We start from the raw sequence: 14769 nt of genomic DNA, 5'->3' as shown, positions 1-14769 counted from the left end.
TCTAACAGTCAAAGAAACTTCAAAAGAAGTTCAGCAAAAGGCGTTGTTGTTATGAACATCTAGCATAAGAAATAAAGGACACCTCCGCCAAAACACGAAAAGATTTAATTTAAGGCTGATTTATGGACACAAATAGCATCACTGAAAGGTGTTTAGAGTACCGGAGCATTTTAGTATGTTACCTTTGATTCATTATGATGTATTTTTTATATAAGCTTTTACCATTTTTTTTTTTTTGTTTACATAAAAAGCGAAGTTAGTAGCATAATCGAACAGAGAAGAACTGAATAAAGTTATCGATTCTTTTATTCTTCCAACACATTCGGTGCCAAAACCGGAACAATTTATGTGAGCTGATAAGGCACCTCGCTTTAACACACAAAAGACACTTTCATTGAATCGCAAGCAAGAAATTAACAAGTATTTCTCCATAAAAAGCAAGTTAAGCATCGTGTTTGACGACCTCTTTTTTTTTAGTTTATTCTAATTCATAATCCAAGCTGTAATCAATATCTATATTAGTTTTAGCCAAAACTTCTCTTAAATGTTATTAAGTTTAAGCTTCCGGCGACATTAAAACTACCCTAGAATACACGGATGAGCTCTACAATTTCCTTCTTGCAACAGAAACGATGAGTTGAAACTTATTTTAGCCGCATGGGGTGTTCTCCATCTCTAAAAGGAAAGCAATAACCCCGAGTCAATAAAAAAAAAAGAGCTTTACTGATGAAAAGTAGCCTCTCACTATGAAAGTCCCCCTTTTCCGCTTTTTGTCATCTTATTCTAAGGACATGCTCTCATTGCTAAAAATCCTTGATTTCGCGATAAGCTGAAAAGACCTTTTGTTTGAACAGCAGCTGTTTTGAATAACTTGAATCTTCTTAACTGCCGCCTTTTCTAAAGTGTTCAATCGTCATTTCAATATAAATGGTACTCTGAATCAACTTTTACATTGTCCGGTTTAGGATGAAAAAGTTGAAACATTTACTTTTTAGGAAGAAACTATTAAGATTCACATAGCTGGTTGCCCTGGGTCTTCGATTTCGCACTTGAATATTAGCTAAGAACATACTATTCTAATAAGAACTCAGTTCGAGATCGACTAATTTCTTTCAAGGGTATTATTGAGAGTAAAACACAGCAAGAACTGCATCAATTTATGACTAGCATTTAATTAATTAATGGTGTTGTATTATCAAGTATTTGCAGCAAGAACTAGCAAATTTTGCTTTATTGATATCCGCATATTTCATTATTTGTTAAGTCCGAGGAATTTTATTATCTGTTTTATCGCCGGTTCAAAAAAAAAAATTCTAGTCTTTGCAAAAGGAAACAAATTGAGGTATTAAGGTTGTTTATTAAAAACATCCTTAGTAAAAATACATTCTTTTTTTACCTTTTGACTTTTTGTTTCTTTCCGTTACCTAGGCGTATAATGGAGTATGTAAAATGTATTCCAAGTGACGTTTGATCAGAAAAAAGGGCAAATAAACAGCTCATACATCTGAACAAACTCGCGACAATTCACGAAAAAAAAAGTGCACAAAACATTGTGTGCCTAAAATCGATACAACTTTTACACGATCTCACCCTACCAACACTCATGCAATTTTCACACTACTTTTATTATTTATTTATTTCAAGAGAGCATAAGATAAGAGAGGGACACTTTGGTATTACCCGCGCGCCATGTCGATTCCGAATCTGGCTATTTTTAGTAACCACCACCCCACCACTGCGCGTGAGGATTTGCTCCTTTTAATTTGTCCTACTCCCCGCGGGTTGCGTGTTGTTGTTTTGCCAACTCGATAGGAATGAAAAGAGATCATGTAAAATAACTCGGAAGAAGAAAACAAGTCTAACTTAAGTAAGCAAGATTGGCAAATATACTCACAGAAAGCTAAATAGTTTGACTGTTTTGTTTGTCTGAGCGGCGAAGTCAAGTGAAGAAGAAAGAAAAACCGACGAGCGATAAAATGGCTGTGATACCGCGTTTGATTCAAATCCCGACTCCAGCTTGTATAATAACAACATAATAATATAACATATAATAATAACAATATCAAAGAAGTACAGTATATCTCCCTCTTTATTTTCTCACTATTACAAAAGCTCAGATACTTCAGCTTGCTGGCTTTGATCATCACAAAAATGCATTCCCTCGCTACAAGGATAACTTTTATGAAATGTATTTTTCCTGGATTCCTCCTCATTTCACCGGAATATTCACAAAAATCAATATCATATCTAATGTCTAGCTTACAGATTTCGTTTGACCATTAGGAAGATAATGAATGTTGAGAAACCACGAAAAGCAGCAAGTTAGAGCGAAAACGGTGTTTGAAGCACGAGGTTTCCGCTCTTGATTTTGAAGTCTCGTTTTCGAAATCTTGCAATCCTCGAAGTACTACATCCCCTTAATAAACCGCAACTGCCTGTATCCTTGTTGCTAGAATGACATTTTCGATGGTATTATTGCAAATAGGGTGTTTTTTTCGGTTTCAAGTCACAAAACAGCGGCAAACAACAAGATGTAAATGTCAAAGCGCGGGGGTAGGGTGAGTAAAAATGCTCACGCGCAGTGGTGGGGTGGTGGTTACTTAAAATAGCCAGATTCGGAATTGACATGTCTTAACCGATAAAAGCACTCAGAAAAGCAAAATATCAGAGACAATTTCTGCCTAAAGAGCCCTTGTCTCCCACACCTTTGTTATTATTTTCAACCAAAATTAGGCGTAGACAAATTATAAGTGGAACTAAAATAACGAGCCTGATTTTCCGCCGGGGCCTGGGTCCTACCTTTCTCCCAGGCCCCCAAAATCAGGCTACAAAGTACCCACCGCCAAAAATTAAGCCGATCCCTTATGGTCAATTGAAACATCAATTGAATCGTGTTAAAACACGTTCCTGACCTGAAAATACAGTGGTTCATTTGAAAATGTCACACTTCTCGTTCAGACGCATGTTGATGAGTTATTATACAGATGGACTTTCTAATGTAAGGGGACCACTGTAATTGGCCCAGTCTGAAGTGGCTCCCCGGTCTGTGTTCCGTTTTTGTTAGGTTGTTTATGAAGTCAAATATAATATATAAAAAAAAAACATAAAATAAGTAAGCTAAAATAATCCTCCACGAGTCTGATACTTTACTGACGATATTTGATTGAAACTATCTAAGTTTTCACAATGCTGCGCGCGCATCCTAAATGCCACAGAGCGAAAGGGTATTTGACTATAGCATCCCGACTGCATTTTCTATGGCTTCGTCTGTAAACTCCACTTCATACGCCGTTTTTAATTAGCGGTGGCCCGCCAATCTGTGGCATTTTGGACGCCCGCGCAACATCGTGAAAGCAGGGTTGGCCACAACATACACAGACAAAAAAACAGTTCCCACGAGTCTGTGGAAAATGCTACACCGATTCGACCCAAACAAAGCGTAAAGCTGCACCCACCCCCTACCATAGCTTCATTTATCAGCGACTTTTATTTTAGACTTATAACTCTGACAGCATAATATTTCAATTAGAATTTATTGACATCAATTACAATTTTCTGTTTAAAAACTAATGATTCCGCTCCCTAGAGATCGTCATAATTGTAACCTTGTCGCCAAAGGGGATATCTACTATATGGTACTCATATCCGGGCGACAGACAAATGTGTTTGCGCTTCCCTTAAAGAGCCACTGTCAGCCATACCTTTGTTACTGTTTTCTTTCAATATTGGAAGACAAATCATGCGAAATAATCTCGAAATAACGATTTAAGAGCAAAGTTTAACACTTTATTCTCAAAATTCAATTGAAAATAATACAACGTTTGCTCCATATCGGCCGATGGAAATGGATACTTTCTCACACTTGGTGCTTTGCTAGGATAACAAAATGGCGGCTGACAAAAGAGCTAGGTGAATTAAGGTTCAATTTTTATCATATTTTTTTACGTTGGAGAAACACTTGCCTGAGACAACGAAGGTGTGAAACCCCTTATTAATTCAAGTCTACCATTATTATTTTTGAAAATTGCTACAAAATGAATGGTATTCTAAGAAAGAAAGCGATACAGAAGACTTGAGTATTAAAGGAGTTCTAGAAATGAAGATACCAAGCGTTTAATAAAAGTCTCAGCCTCCATCAACCTTACAACGTGTTGGCCGAAGAGGGTAGATGTTTGATTGATGGAAGCTGAACCTGCTCAGCGTTAGAGAGAATAAAACCATGCTTGTACCGAGTATAAATATATAATCTTTATAATTGAGGATGGCCCAATTACACCTACTATGAATGGTAAAGGTATGCCTTATGATTGCGACTCTGAGGAGGTTCGAAGCTAGACTTCATCCTCTGACTGTGATGTCCAGATTCACTCATAAAACATTTGTCATTGTATCAAATAGTGTTAGAATACTGTATTCATTCAACTAGATCCACTATAGCGATTCTGAAACAAGAAAAAAAAAATGGTTGCAGAAAAATGCGTTTATCAGTTTTATCAAACAGTAAGGAATGGAGTTAGAGGGGTTAATTATTTATTTGAACTATGAAACTAATTAGCGCATGTCCCCCACCATAACACGGCTGTCGGTAGTGTAACTATAATGATCCCCCACCCTCCCCTCCCAATAACACGGCTGTCGGTAGTGTACCTATAATGATCCCCCACCCTTCCCTCCCATTAACACGGCAATCGGTAGTGTAACTATAATGATCCCCCACACCCTTCCCTCCCAATAACACGGCTATCGGTAGTGTACCTATAATGATCCCCCACCCTTCCCTCCCAATAACACGGCTATCGGTAGTGTAACTATAATGATCCCCCACCCTTCCCTCCCAATAACACGGCTATCGGTAGTGTAACTATAATGATCCCCCACCCTTCCCTCCCAATAACACGGCTATCGGTAGTGTAACTATAATGATCCCCCACCCTTCCCTCCCAATAACACGGCTATCGGTAGTGTACCTATAATGATCCCCCACCCTTCCCTCCCAATAACACGGCTATCGGTAGTGTACCTGTATTGATCCTATAACGTCTGAGGCCATGCTTGATATCTGTGGATAAAACAATTTAAGTGTTATATGTCTTTACAATGCCATTTATTACAAACGCATTTATTACAAACGTTTAGGGCGGTATAGGCACAAAAAGGTAAAAAAAGATGTAATTACATTGTCATATACGGCCTTGCATGGCCCTTGCCTATGCATACGCCCAAACAAGAGAAGAAAGCGAGAGGATTGTCAAGTTACCTTGCCAGTGACTCGAGCCACGCCTTCCTTGATCTGTGCGTAATCATTAGATGAAGCACGCCCTGACAACAACAACAAAGGATTCAAAGAAGCACAATATTACTATAAACATAAGATAATATATTAGATGAAGCACACCCTGACAACAACAACAAAGGATTCAAAGAAGCACTATATTACAATAGACACAATATATAAAGCCTGGTTTCCATGTGGTTGCGTCTGTCGTTTCGGTCGTATCTGTCGTGTGAAAAAAATTCCATACGACAGATACGACCATATGGAAACTTTAGACGCAACAGCCTGCTGCGACATACGCGACCCGACACGACAGATACGACTTGTCGCTTGAAAATTGGTTCTATCCCATACGACAGATACGACAGGAAATGGGCGTGATGCAACCGTACTTTGTTAATGGACACCATTGCAAGCGACAAATACAACATAAACATGTCCCAGAACACACTTCGTTTCCAACATGGCGGCGGAGGAAGAAACACATGCGTGCTCTGTGTTTATGGAAGCTCTGCAGCGATTCGAATGACTATATAACAAATTTTCCAAAGACAAGTTAGAGAAAATTGTTGGAAGAAGTTGGCCGATCAATTCCACATATCTGCCGACGGCGGAACGAAAATAAAGGACATAAACAGGCTGAGCTCCTCTCTTCTTCGGTATATTGCTCGTACCCGGAATCTGCGTGTTCTGCGTTCTCCTGTCCCTTCTCCTCTGTTCAACAGCCCGTTAAAGTAGATAACAAGCCAAAATGCCTTTCTCGTTCATGTTTCTCATAAATGGCGCGTAAACAGATAAAGTAGGAGCGACTGATACGACACATGGAAACCAGTAGTTGTATGAGTTGCATTGAGTTGTGCCTGCGCAGTGGGTGGGCAAGTTCATGCGACAAATACGACAGAAGCGACAGACGCAACAATATGGAAACCAGGCTTTAGATGAAGTAGCAACCTAACAATACAAAAACGGGACTAGATGAAGCAGCACATAACTACTGCAGGAAACGTGCATAAAAGATATTAACCCCGTGATGTTTTCTCATCAAAGAGATCTGCACTTGAGATTCCTGTGGATCCAGACATGCGGTCCAGCCTGGACTTAACTGCGTACCCTTCCTGAAATTTGATAAAAGAGAGTCAGTAAAGAGAGTAGGATACACACAGAGATACTCTAATTTAATATTGGCAATGTCAATGGTACCACAGGGCCACCCTACACCTTGGGGGCTATAACATGAGAAGGATGGTACCACAGGGCCACCCTACATCCTTGGGGGTTATAACATGAGAAGGATGGTACCACAGGGCCACCCTACACCTTGGGGGCTATAACATGAGAAAGATAGTACCACAGGGCCACCCTACACATTGGGGGCTATAACATGAGAAGGATGGTACCACAGGGCCACCCTACACCTTGGGGGCTATAACATGAGAAGGATGGTACCACAGGGCCACCCTACATCCTTGGGGGCTATAACATGAGAAGGATGGTACCACAGGGCCACCCTACACATTGGGGGCTATAACATGAGAAGGATAGTACCACAGGGCCACCCTACACCTTGGGGGCTATAACATGAGAAGGATGGTACCACAGGGCCACCCTACACATTGGGGGCTATAACATGGGAAGGATGGTACCACAGGGCCACCCTACACCTTGGGGGCTATAACATGAGAAGGATGGTACCACAGGGCCACCCTACACCTTGGGGGTTATAACATGAGAAGGATGGTACCACAGGGCCACCCTACACCTTGGGGGCTATAGCATGAGAAGGATGGTACCACAGGGCCACCGTACATCTTGGGGGCTATAACATGAGAAGGATGGTACCACAGGGCCACCCTACATCCTTGGGGGCTATAACATGAGAAGGATGGTCCCACAGGGCCACCCTACACCTTGGGGGCTATAACATGAGAAGGATGGTACCACAGGGCCACCCTACACCTTGGGGGCTATAACATGAGAAGGATGGTACCACAGGGCCACCCTACATTCTTGGGGGTTATAACATGAGAAGGATGGTACCACAGGGCCACCCTACATTCTTGGGGGCTATAACATGAGAAGGATGGTACTACAGGGCCACCCTACACATTGGGGGCTATAACATGAGAAGGATGGTACCACAGGGCCACCCTACACCTTGGGGGCTATAACATGGGAAGGATGGTACCACAGGGCCACCCTACACCTTGGGGGCTATAACATGAGAAGGATGGTACCACAGGGCCACCCTACACCTTGGGGGCTATAACATGAGAAGGATGGTACCACAGGGCCACCCTACACACTTCAAGCTGTATATCGGAAGGTACCACAGGGCTACCATTGGGGGTAAATATGGGTTCAACAGTAGAACCCTGTCCAAGAAATTTGTACAGCCATCATTAGAACATGTGACTGGAATAATTTTCCAAACAGTAAGATCAGTTTTATTGGCCCCGCCTTAAATAACATAACATTGGACAAGAGGTATCTAAAATATATCAAGATGCTTATGATCCACCAATTGGAAGAGCAAGATGCAAAAACAGTTTTTACTCACATCGTCCCTGTCTCCATGGAATTGGGCAGATGATATGGACTTGGCATTACCAAACTTGCGTTGGGCCTCATCTAGGAAAAAAAAAGATTATCATTAAAACGTCTTATAATCATCAGTCAAAGAGGGCCCCATCTATTCATTTACTACAATACTTGAAACGTTATTTTATTTCATGTTTTGGCAGATAATGATTGAAATCGATCAGACAGATCCAATTATTCTACAATAGTCATCCTTGCCTTGTTGCTGTCTTTCATATTTTAAAGTCTCTATTACCTGATGATGAAGGAGGGCCGTAATCTTTCTTGGACCTGGCCTCATCTCGACTTGATCGCTTTGAGCTTAAGGAAGAGCTTGACCCAAAGTCATCTCTAGAACAAATAAAGTGCAGCAATGAATATATACAAAGCTCACCAAAATATTCTATTGTTGTTTTCTTCTCAGAAATAGAGATATAAATATTAAGATTTAGCAGGGTTCATAGCCTAATTACACAAGTAGACTGGATAATGTCAGATTCATGTCAGATGTCTATTCTTTCCTACTGAAGTGTCTGCTATGTTAAGAGTTGGCAGTAAATACACTCAAACATTATTCCTACCTGCTGACCATCTCCCATGATCGGTCTTCAACACCAAATGGACTATCATACCTGCAAAGCAACAAAGACCTCAGAAACCTAGGAATAGTGCTTACAGCATACAGTATACAGTAGGGTGGATCCATAGATGGCCCAGTGTGTTAGCACATCAACTTATTGAGCCTCCCATCTCTGCCAAACCAGGTTAGATTTTTGGTTGGGATATGGCAATTAGAATTTATTTGTTGACTTACCAGAAGGTCCTGTTCCTCATTTTCAACATGGTTATTTTTTTAATACATATTAGTATTTGTACAGCACTTAGAACACAGCTGATAAAAGCGTAATATAATTCAGTGATTAATTTATTTGAATTAATGTTGAATTGTTTGGGCTTCCGATTCACACACCCTACTGTACATATCCTATGCACTGAAATATGGTATACTGTAAGCTTTCATAATTAAATGATCCCTGGAAAAGGTGTATACTTTCACACAAGGCCCAGGAACCAAGTTCCTAACCCTAACCACATGAGTATGCCCAAAGACTTGGGTACCAGGTAACCATGGGTACCAGGACATCCCCCCCCCCCAGCACACACATCTGAAAACTACAATGTTCATAGGACCTCCTGCTTTATAATAGTGTAGTTGTACTCACTTTGGTGGAGGTTCAGTAAAGCTTGGTCCATCCATGAGGTAGCTGTAGAGTAAGAGGTACCGTAAGGTGATTTTACAGTATAATGTATATGTAACTACAATCCGTGACAAAAATGCTGAGATCCCTTACCAAAATCCCCACCTATTTTAGAAAATGGATAATACAATCAGACAATACAATCTCTTCAAAATCTCCCCACCCCCCCTCTCCAGATCAATGTTGTTGAATCAGGGGGAGTGGGGGGGGGGGATTTTTCACAGGAAAATAAGATGTGGTATTTTTTTGCAAGTGGTCAAAAAGTCTCAGCTATTATTGTCATGGATTGTACATATTTTGTTTAATCATAAGAATTTTGAAAACAAAAGAAGCCTAATGAATACAGTACATAGAATATACACATTTTCTTATTATTATCTTCTACAGTATATATTTTTCATTTTGATAGAGAGCTGTCATAGAGAGTCGCTGTTAGCACCATTGTAATCTGAAGCATATACAGCTTGGTGAGTTTTCAGTTAATATATGTAGAAAGTAAACCTCGATGTTGTGTTGATTTTGTCGGGACAATATCTATTACACAGAGTTTGTCACATTTCAAATTCTCTGGCTTGTGTAGAGGTATTGATCAGGAGAAAAGTAAGCAATGAAATCAGGACTGCAACACGATTTTTAAGCTACTGTACAAGCAATTAGTAACACTAAATCGTCCAAGGCTTATTGAACACACATAATCTCCAAATCATAATGCTCTAGTTTGCTTTCAGACACGAATCATGGCTGCAACAAGTGTGCTAAAACACTGTGTGAGCAACTTCTGTAGCCCAGCCTGGTTTTTATGGTGTTATGGAAACCTAGTAGCAACCATGACCAAGCTTCCTACTCCACCCTATTTAAGATATTGTATCATGGAACAGCAAAGATAAAGATACATATGGATATACCTACCTATCAAACATGCCCGTCTGTGACGTCATCCCATAATTATCACTAAATGATGACTTGCTATTAGCTGGCGTCTCTTGCTCGACCACTTCCATACTGGCGGCAGCAGAGTGGCTCCTCCCAGTGGACTGTGCCTTGGGTCCCGCCCTTCCACCAACACCCATGCCCAGTCTCTCTAGCTGAGCGGCCTTCATTGGGTCAACATTCCTTAGCATCTCCTGCCACAAAAATAAACATCTTGTTAAGTGAATTTTGACAGAACTGAAAAAAATGTACATGGAGTGGGACCATGAGTCTAAACAGACTCTTAGCTGTAACATCTGCATCTATTAGCATGGATCATGAATCATGAGATAGAGATCAATTGGTTTTGGTGGCTGCATTATGATTAACAAATATCAATCTGTATGGGTCCTGAAATGATTTCAGCACTCGAAATGATCCCCAGGAGTCCCCAAAGTTACCCCCTTGGAATTAGAATGAAGTGATGTGGCTTTTTATGTTTCCTCTCTAGAAAAATATTGATACTGTATTAACATTAGTGTACATTTTAGTTCCCAGGATCATTTCTATTTTATCTCATACCCACATCTTCTTTCTTGATGTTGACAGGTTTGTATACCAAATTGAAAAATAACTTTACTGTTGAGTCTAGCAATTTGACATGATGTATTCAATACCCACCTGCTCTTTCTTAATATTGACAGGTTTGTATACCAAATTGGAAGATCACTTTACTGTAGAATCTAGCAATCTAACATGAAGCATCTCATACCCACCTCTTCTTTCTTGATGTTGACAGGTTTGTATGCCAAATTGAAAATCACTTTACTGTAGAATCTAGCAATCTAACATGAAGCATCTCATACCCACCTCTTCTTTCTTGATGTTGACAGGTTTGTATACCAAATTTGAAGATAACCCTACTGTAGAATCTAGCAATCTAACATGAAGCATCTCGTACCCACCTCTTCTTTCTTGATGTTGACAGGTTTGTATGCCAAATTGGAAGATAAAAGCTCCCCCTCTGCCTCTCGGTTCTTCTGGACGGACACCTCCTGTCTCTGGCGGTCATTTTCCTGAGCTTTGGATTCGATGTCATTGAAGTCCGCCTGCACCTGGGCCATAAATTATGGTTATTTTCTCAAACACATGTATGTAAGACTAAATAGCAGTTGACATATAGCATAAAACTAAATTTCTACAAACCTTGGTAGCTCCAAGTCCCTTCTTTGCTCCAAGCTGAGGTATAAAGAAATAGTTTTAAAACCTCTATACAACATATATTTCAAGGTGATCTCGGTTTTATTGAACACACTTCAACAATTGGCATATTTTCTTCTTAGAAGCAACAATTGACATAATTACCCCTTTCTTCTTAGAAGTAAAAAATATTACCACTTTCTTCATAGAAGCAACAATTGGTATAAATACTCCTTCTTTCTAAGAAGTAAGAATTGGCATAGTTACCCCTTTCTTCTTAGAAATAACAACTGGCATAGTTACCCCTTTCTTCTTAGAAATAACAACTGCCATATTTACCCCTTTCTTCTTGGAAGCAGCAGGTTTCCTGGTGCCAATGGTGGGAACTCTAGCCTCTGGAAAAAAAAAGTTCTAACTGGCTGAAATTGGATTAGTGAAAGCATTGCTTTACAGTGATGTTACCATGGCCACCTTGACAATTTAAGATAATATAGATATATTATTATACTGTATATAATAATAGAGATACAAGAACCACCAAATGACATACTGTATGAACCCCCTTAGCCAGACAACATGGCCAAAACAGGTTCAGCGTGAATATCAATGAATCATATCTATTATGGTTATCACAATCTAAAATTATAATTCTTCAAAAAAGAAAATTATAGCATGCTAGTATACCTTGTCTCTTGGGGGGTGATATACTAAGAGCTCCAACATCAACTTCTAAATTCTTTAATTCTGATCCTCCTGGAAGAATATCCAAAAAGATTACGACAAAGTAAAAATAAAAATTTGAATGGCATAATAATGATATACCATACAGTGTCATAACACATGAAAATGATTCACTGATGACAAAATCAAACATTTGAACTCACTTTAATCATGAGGATTGATGATGGTTGTGTATGGTGATAGAATACTATATATTTTTTATGCTTGTAATGTTAATGATGAGGACTGTTTTGATGATGACAATATATAATGATAGCATAATGAGGACGATGATGAATCTTACCAGGACTGCTTCGGCCATTCCCATTAGTTGGTATTTGGATGGCAGAGGGTGGGGCATCTTCTATCTCTTTGAAGAAGTCCTTTTCCTGTACTTCTGGTGTGTTTGGTGAGTTAGGCCCATGGACTGTGTCAAGATGGAGCTGATAAAGAGAAATACATTTGGATAAGATGTTTAAATTTGAGGACACTCATTCATTATCATAATTTCATAAACAAAAGATGTAGCATGATATGTATCCTCTGGAAATTATTTGTCTATGATGTCATCAAAGGCCACTTACAGTAAAAGTTATTAAAATCATTATGTTTTACAAACCAGCCTCACCTGAGTGCCATACATGTTCTGAGCCTTGTTGGCCAATGTTGAAATTTTTTCCCGGTACAGCAGAGCAACTCGGCTGAAATGGTAATAGAGGATCAAAATTTTAATAAAAACGTTTTTACATAGTGCAACATTTAAAAGGGCTTAGTGTAAACTGCACAACTCTTTTATTGACCATTAGTACAATATCCCACACCACAGAACTAGTGCTTATCAACATCTTTGTATGTTTTCCATGAATATTTCAGCATTCCTGTTTGTTTGTTTGTTTGTTTACCTTCTGTATTTGGCATGAGTATCCTCTGTCTGCACACTGTGTTGTCTAAAGAAAGCATTCTGAAAAAGAGATAATTTCCTAAGAAAATGCTAAATGTGTTCTACACTTTGATAATACAACAGTAATTTCCAATAACTAAAAATAACAAGAGAGTCCAAAAGTTGACTAAGAAAAGACTTAGCAGTACTGCATGCCGACTGACCTTTCTTTATTCCCCCAACACCATTTTTGGGAATACTATTGGCAAACAGGTCAATTTTAAAAAGCAACCATGCATTGTTCCAACATAGAAGCATAAAGGATTCACCCGTTGCTAAGGAGACATGCATGGAACTTTGGAATTTTGAAGCTTTATAGATACAAAACTTTCTCACCAGGATTATTAAATGAGCTATTAAAGAGAATCAAAAATAATTATTATTGATTTGTAAACGAAACTTAATTCAGAAATGTGTTTGCCTGATAGGCAGTACCATTACCCCCCCCCTTTCCTTCCAATTAACCTCTACACTACATGAAAGATAACCTGTAATGATCATAAAATTTAATCGTTTTTTAAAACACTATTTTTGCGTTTGTTGTATTTCTACATGAAATCACCTAAATCTTGAAAGTTTTCTAATTGCAAAAGGCATAAATTCATAAGCAAAATCAGAAAAGAAGGGATTGCAAAGAAGTTTGTTAAAAATCTTTATTTTTGTTCCATAAATTTTGAGTTAGCAAACAGGGCATTATGAGCTAGACGACATTTTTAAAGCAATTGATCACAGATTATTTATGATTAATATTCATTATTCCATTTTTTAAACGACTCTGGTAGTAAGAAGCAAAAGATTATTTTGGAAGATTTACCGGAAATCCAATGGAACAACGTGAATGTGAATCTCATAGCCCACAACTGGTGGCAAAAATCTAAAAAAAAATCGGGGGATAAAAAATAATAAATCAACCATAGTTTGTTTCCTTACAGCTTTGGCATTTCCTCCAACTTGCATAGCCCTTAGCTGAAGCCATGTCCAGTTAGTGTCTAACTGTATTGACCTATAGAACAAAAAATCAGAAAGATTTATCGATACAAATTTCGTGAATGGACTTCAACAATAATAAGTATAAGACACGTCTACTTTATCCGTTCGAGTGGATCATCCAACATTATAATACTAATAGCCCAGCGTCCTTTCTTGTGATCGTGATAGAATCAAACCCAGTAATTAGGCACAGAGTAACACTTACCTAATGAAAGACAAATGAACGCCAAGAGAACGATGAACAGCGGAACAATCGATACACAGGAAAACCCCGTAAGTTACAGAGGCCCATGTTGGATTTTTATGGCCGCAATCGAAACACATCTAGAAACCAATAAAACAGGCATGGAAATATTGAAAAACACCATATCATCATAAAATCGCTATTTGCGTGTCTGAGGGACTCACTTTATTGTCGGCCTGTTGTTTCAGTCGCTTGAAAATGGCCGCGATGTCCTTGGTGTTAACCGGAGGTTCCGCCATCTTGGTTCGTTCTGCCACACGAACCTTGGAGACGTCATCATTATACCAGTCACGTGGGATGGCCCCCAATAACCGGAAGTCTGGAACGAAAGGTTACGCAGGTTTTTTCTTGGGGGGGGGGGGGGGGGGGGGGGGGGGGGTGCGAAATCCGAAAAGTGGGCCTATTTTTTCTGTGTGTGTGTGTGTGGGGGGGGGGGGGGGGGGGGGACAAATAGGGTTTTCTTATGGCTTCGCAGTATCTCTAAAGGACGTTTATTGTCGGATTTGGCTACAATAAAGTCTGACTTATGGATTAGTTTTTGTCTACAAATAACACGTCTATCGAGAACCGAAAATGGACTTTCGGCCGTTGTGGGTGCGCCCCCCCCCCCCCCCTGGGTACGGGCCTGAATTATTATATTTTCTCTTATTATCAA

General features: G+C 39.4%; 1 protein-coding gene and 1 long non-coding RNA gene across 2 annotated transcripts; both read right to left on the bottom strand.

Moving 5' to 3' along the window:
- Positions 1-238: 238 nt before the first annotated feature.
- Positions 239-1069, bottom strand: LOC125560640. The gene is made up of 2 exons (XR_007306711.1): positions 989-1069; positions 239-897 (listed from the first exon to the last, which is right to left on the bottom strand). It is a non-coding gene; the product is annotated as an uncharacterized LOC125560640 (long non-coding RNA).
- Positions 1070-3516: 2447 nt separating this feature from the next.
- On the bottom strand, positions 3517-14404 carry LOC116618326 (ADP-ribosylation factor GTPase-activating protein 2). Its single transcript, XM_048722577.1, has 19 exons — positions 14279-14404; positions 14076-14194; positions 13811-13883; positions 12843-12901; positions 12569-12641; positions 12245-12383; positions 11905-11973; positions 11560-11615; positions 11227-11259; positions 10986-11135; positions 10021-10235; positions 9076-9117; positions 8434-8484; positions 8109-8203; positions 7833-7903; positions 6300-6390; positions 5258-5319; positions 5021-5059; positions 3517-4442 (listed from the first exon to the last, which is right to left on the bottom strand). Exons 1-19 carry the CDS (start codon positions 14351-14353, stop codon positions 4419-4421), a joined length of 1536 nt encoding a protein of 511 aa, XP_048578534.1. The 5' UTR covers positions 14354-14404; the 3' UTR covers positions 3517-4418.
- Between the last annotated feature and the right edge of the window lie 365 nt (positions 14405-14769).

Source organism: Nematostella vectensis, chromosome 15 (assembly GCF_932526225.1).
Source record: "Nematostella vectensis chromosome 15, jaNemVect1.1, whole genome shotgun sequence".
Lineage (NCBI taxonomy): Eukaryota > Metazoa > Cnidaria > Anthozoa > Actiniaria > Edwardsiidae > Nematostella > Nematostella vectensis.
Note: the sequence above shows the minus strand (reverse complement) of the source record. Positions and strands in the feature narration are given on the sequence as shown.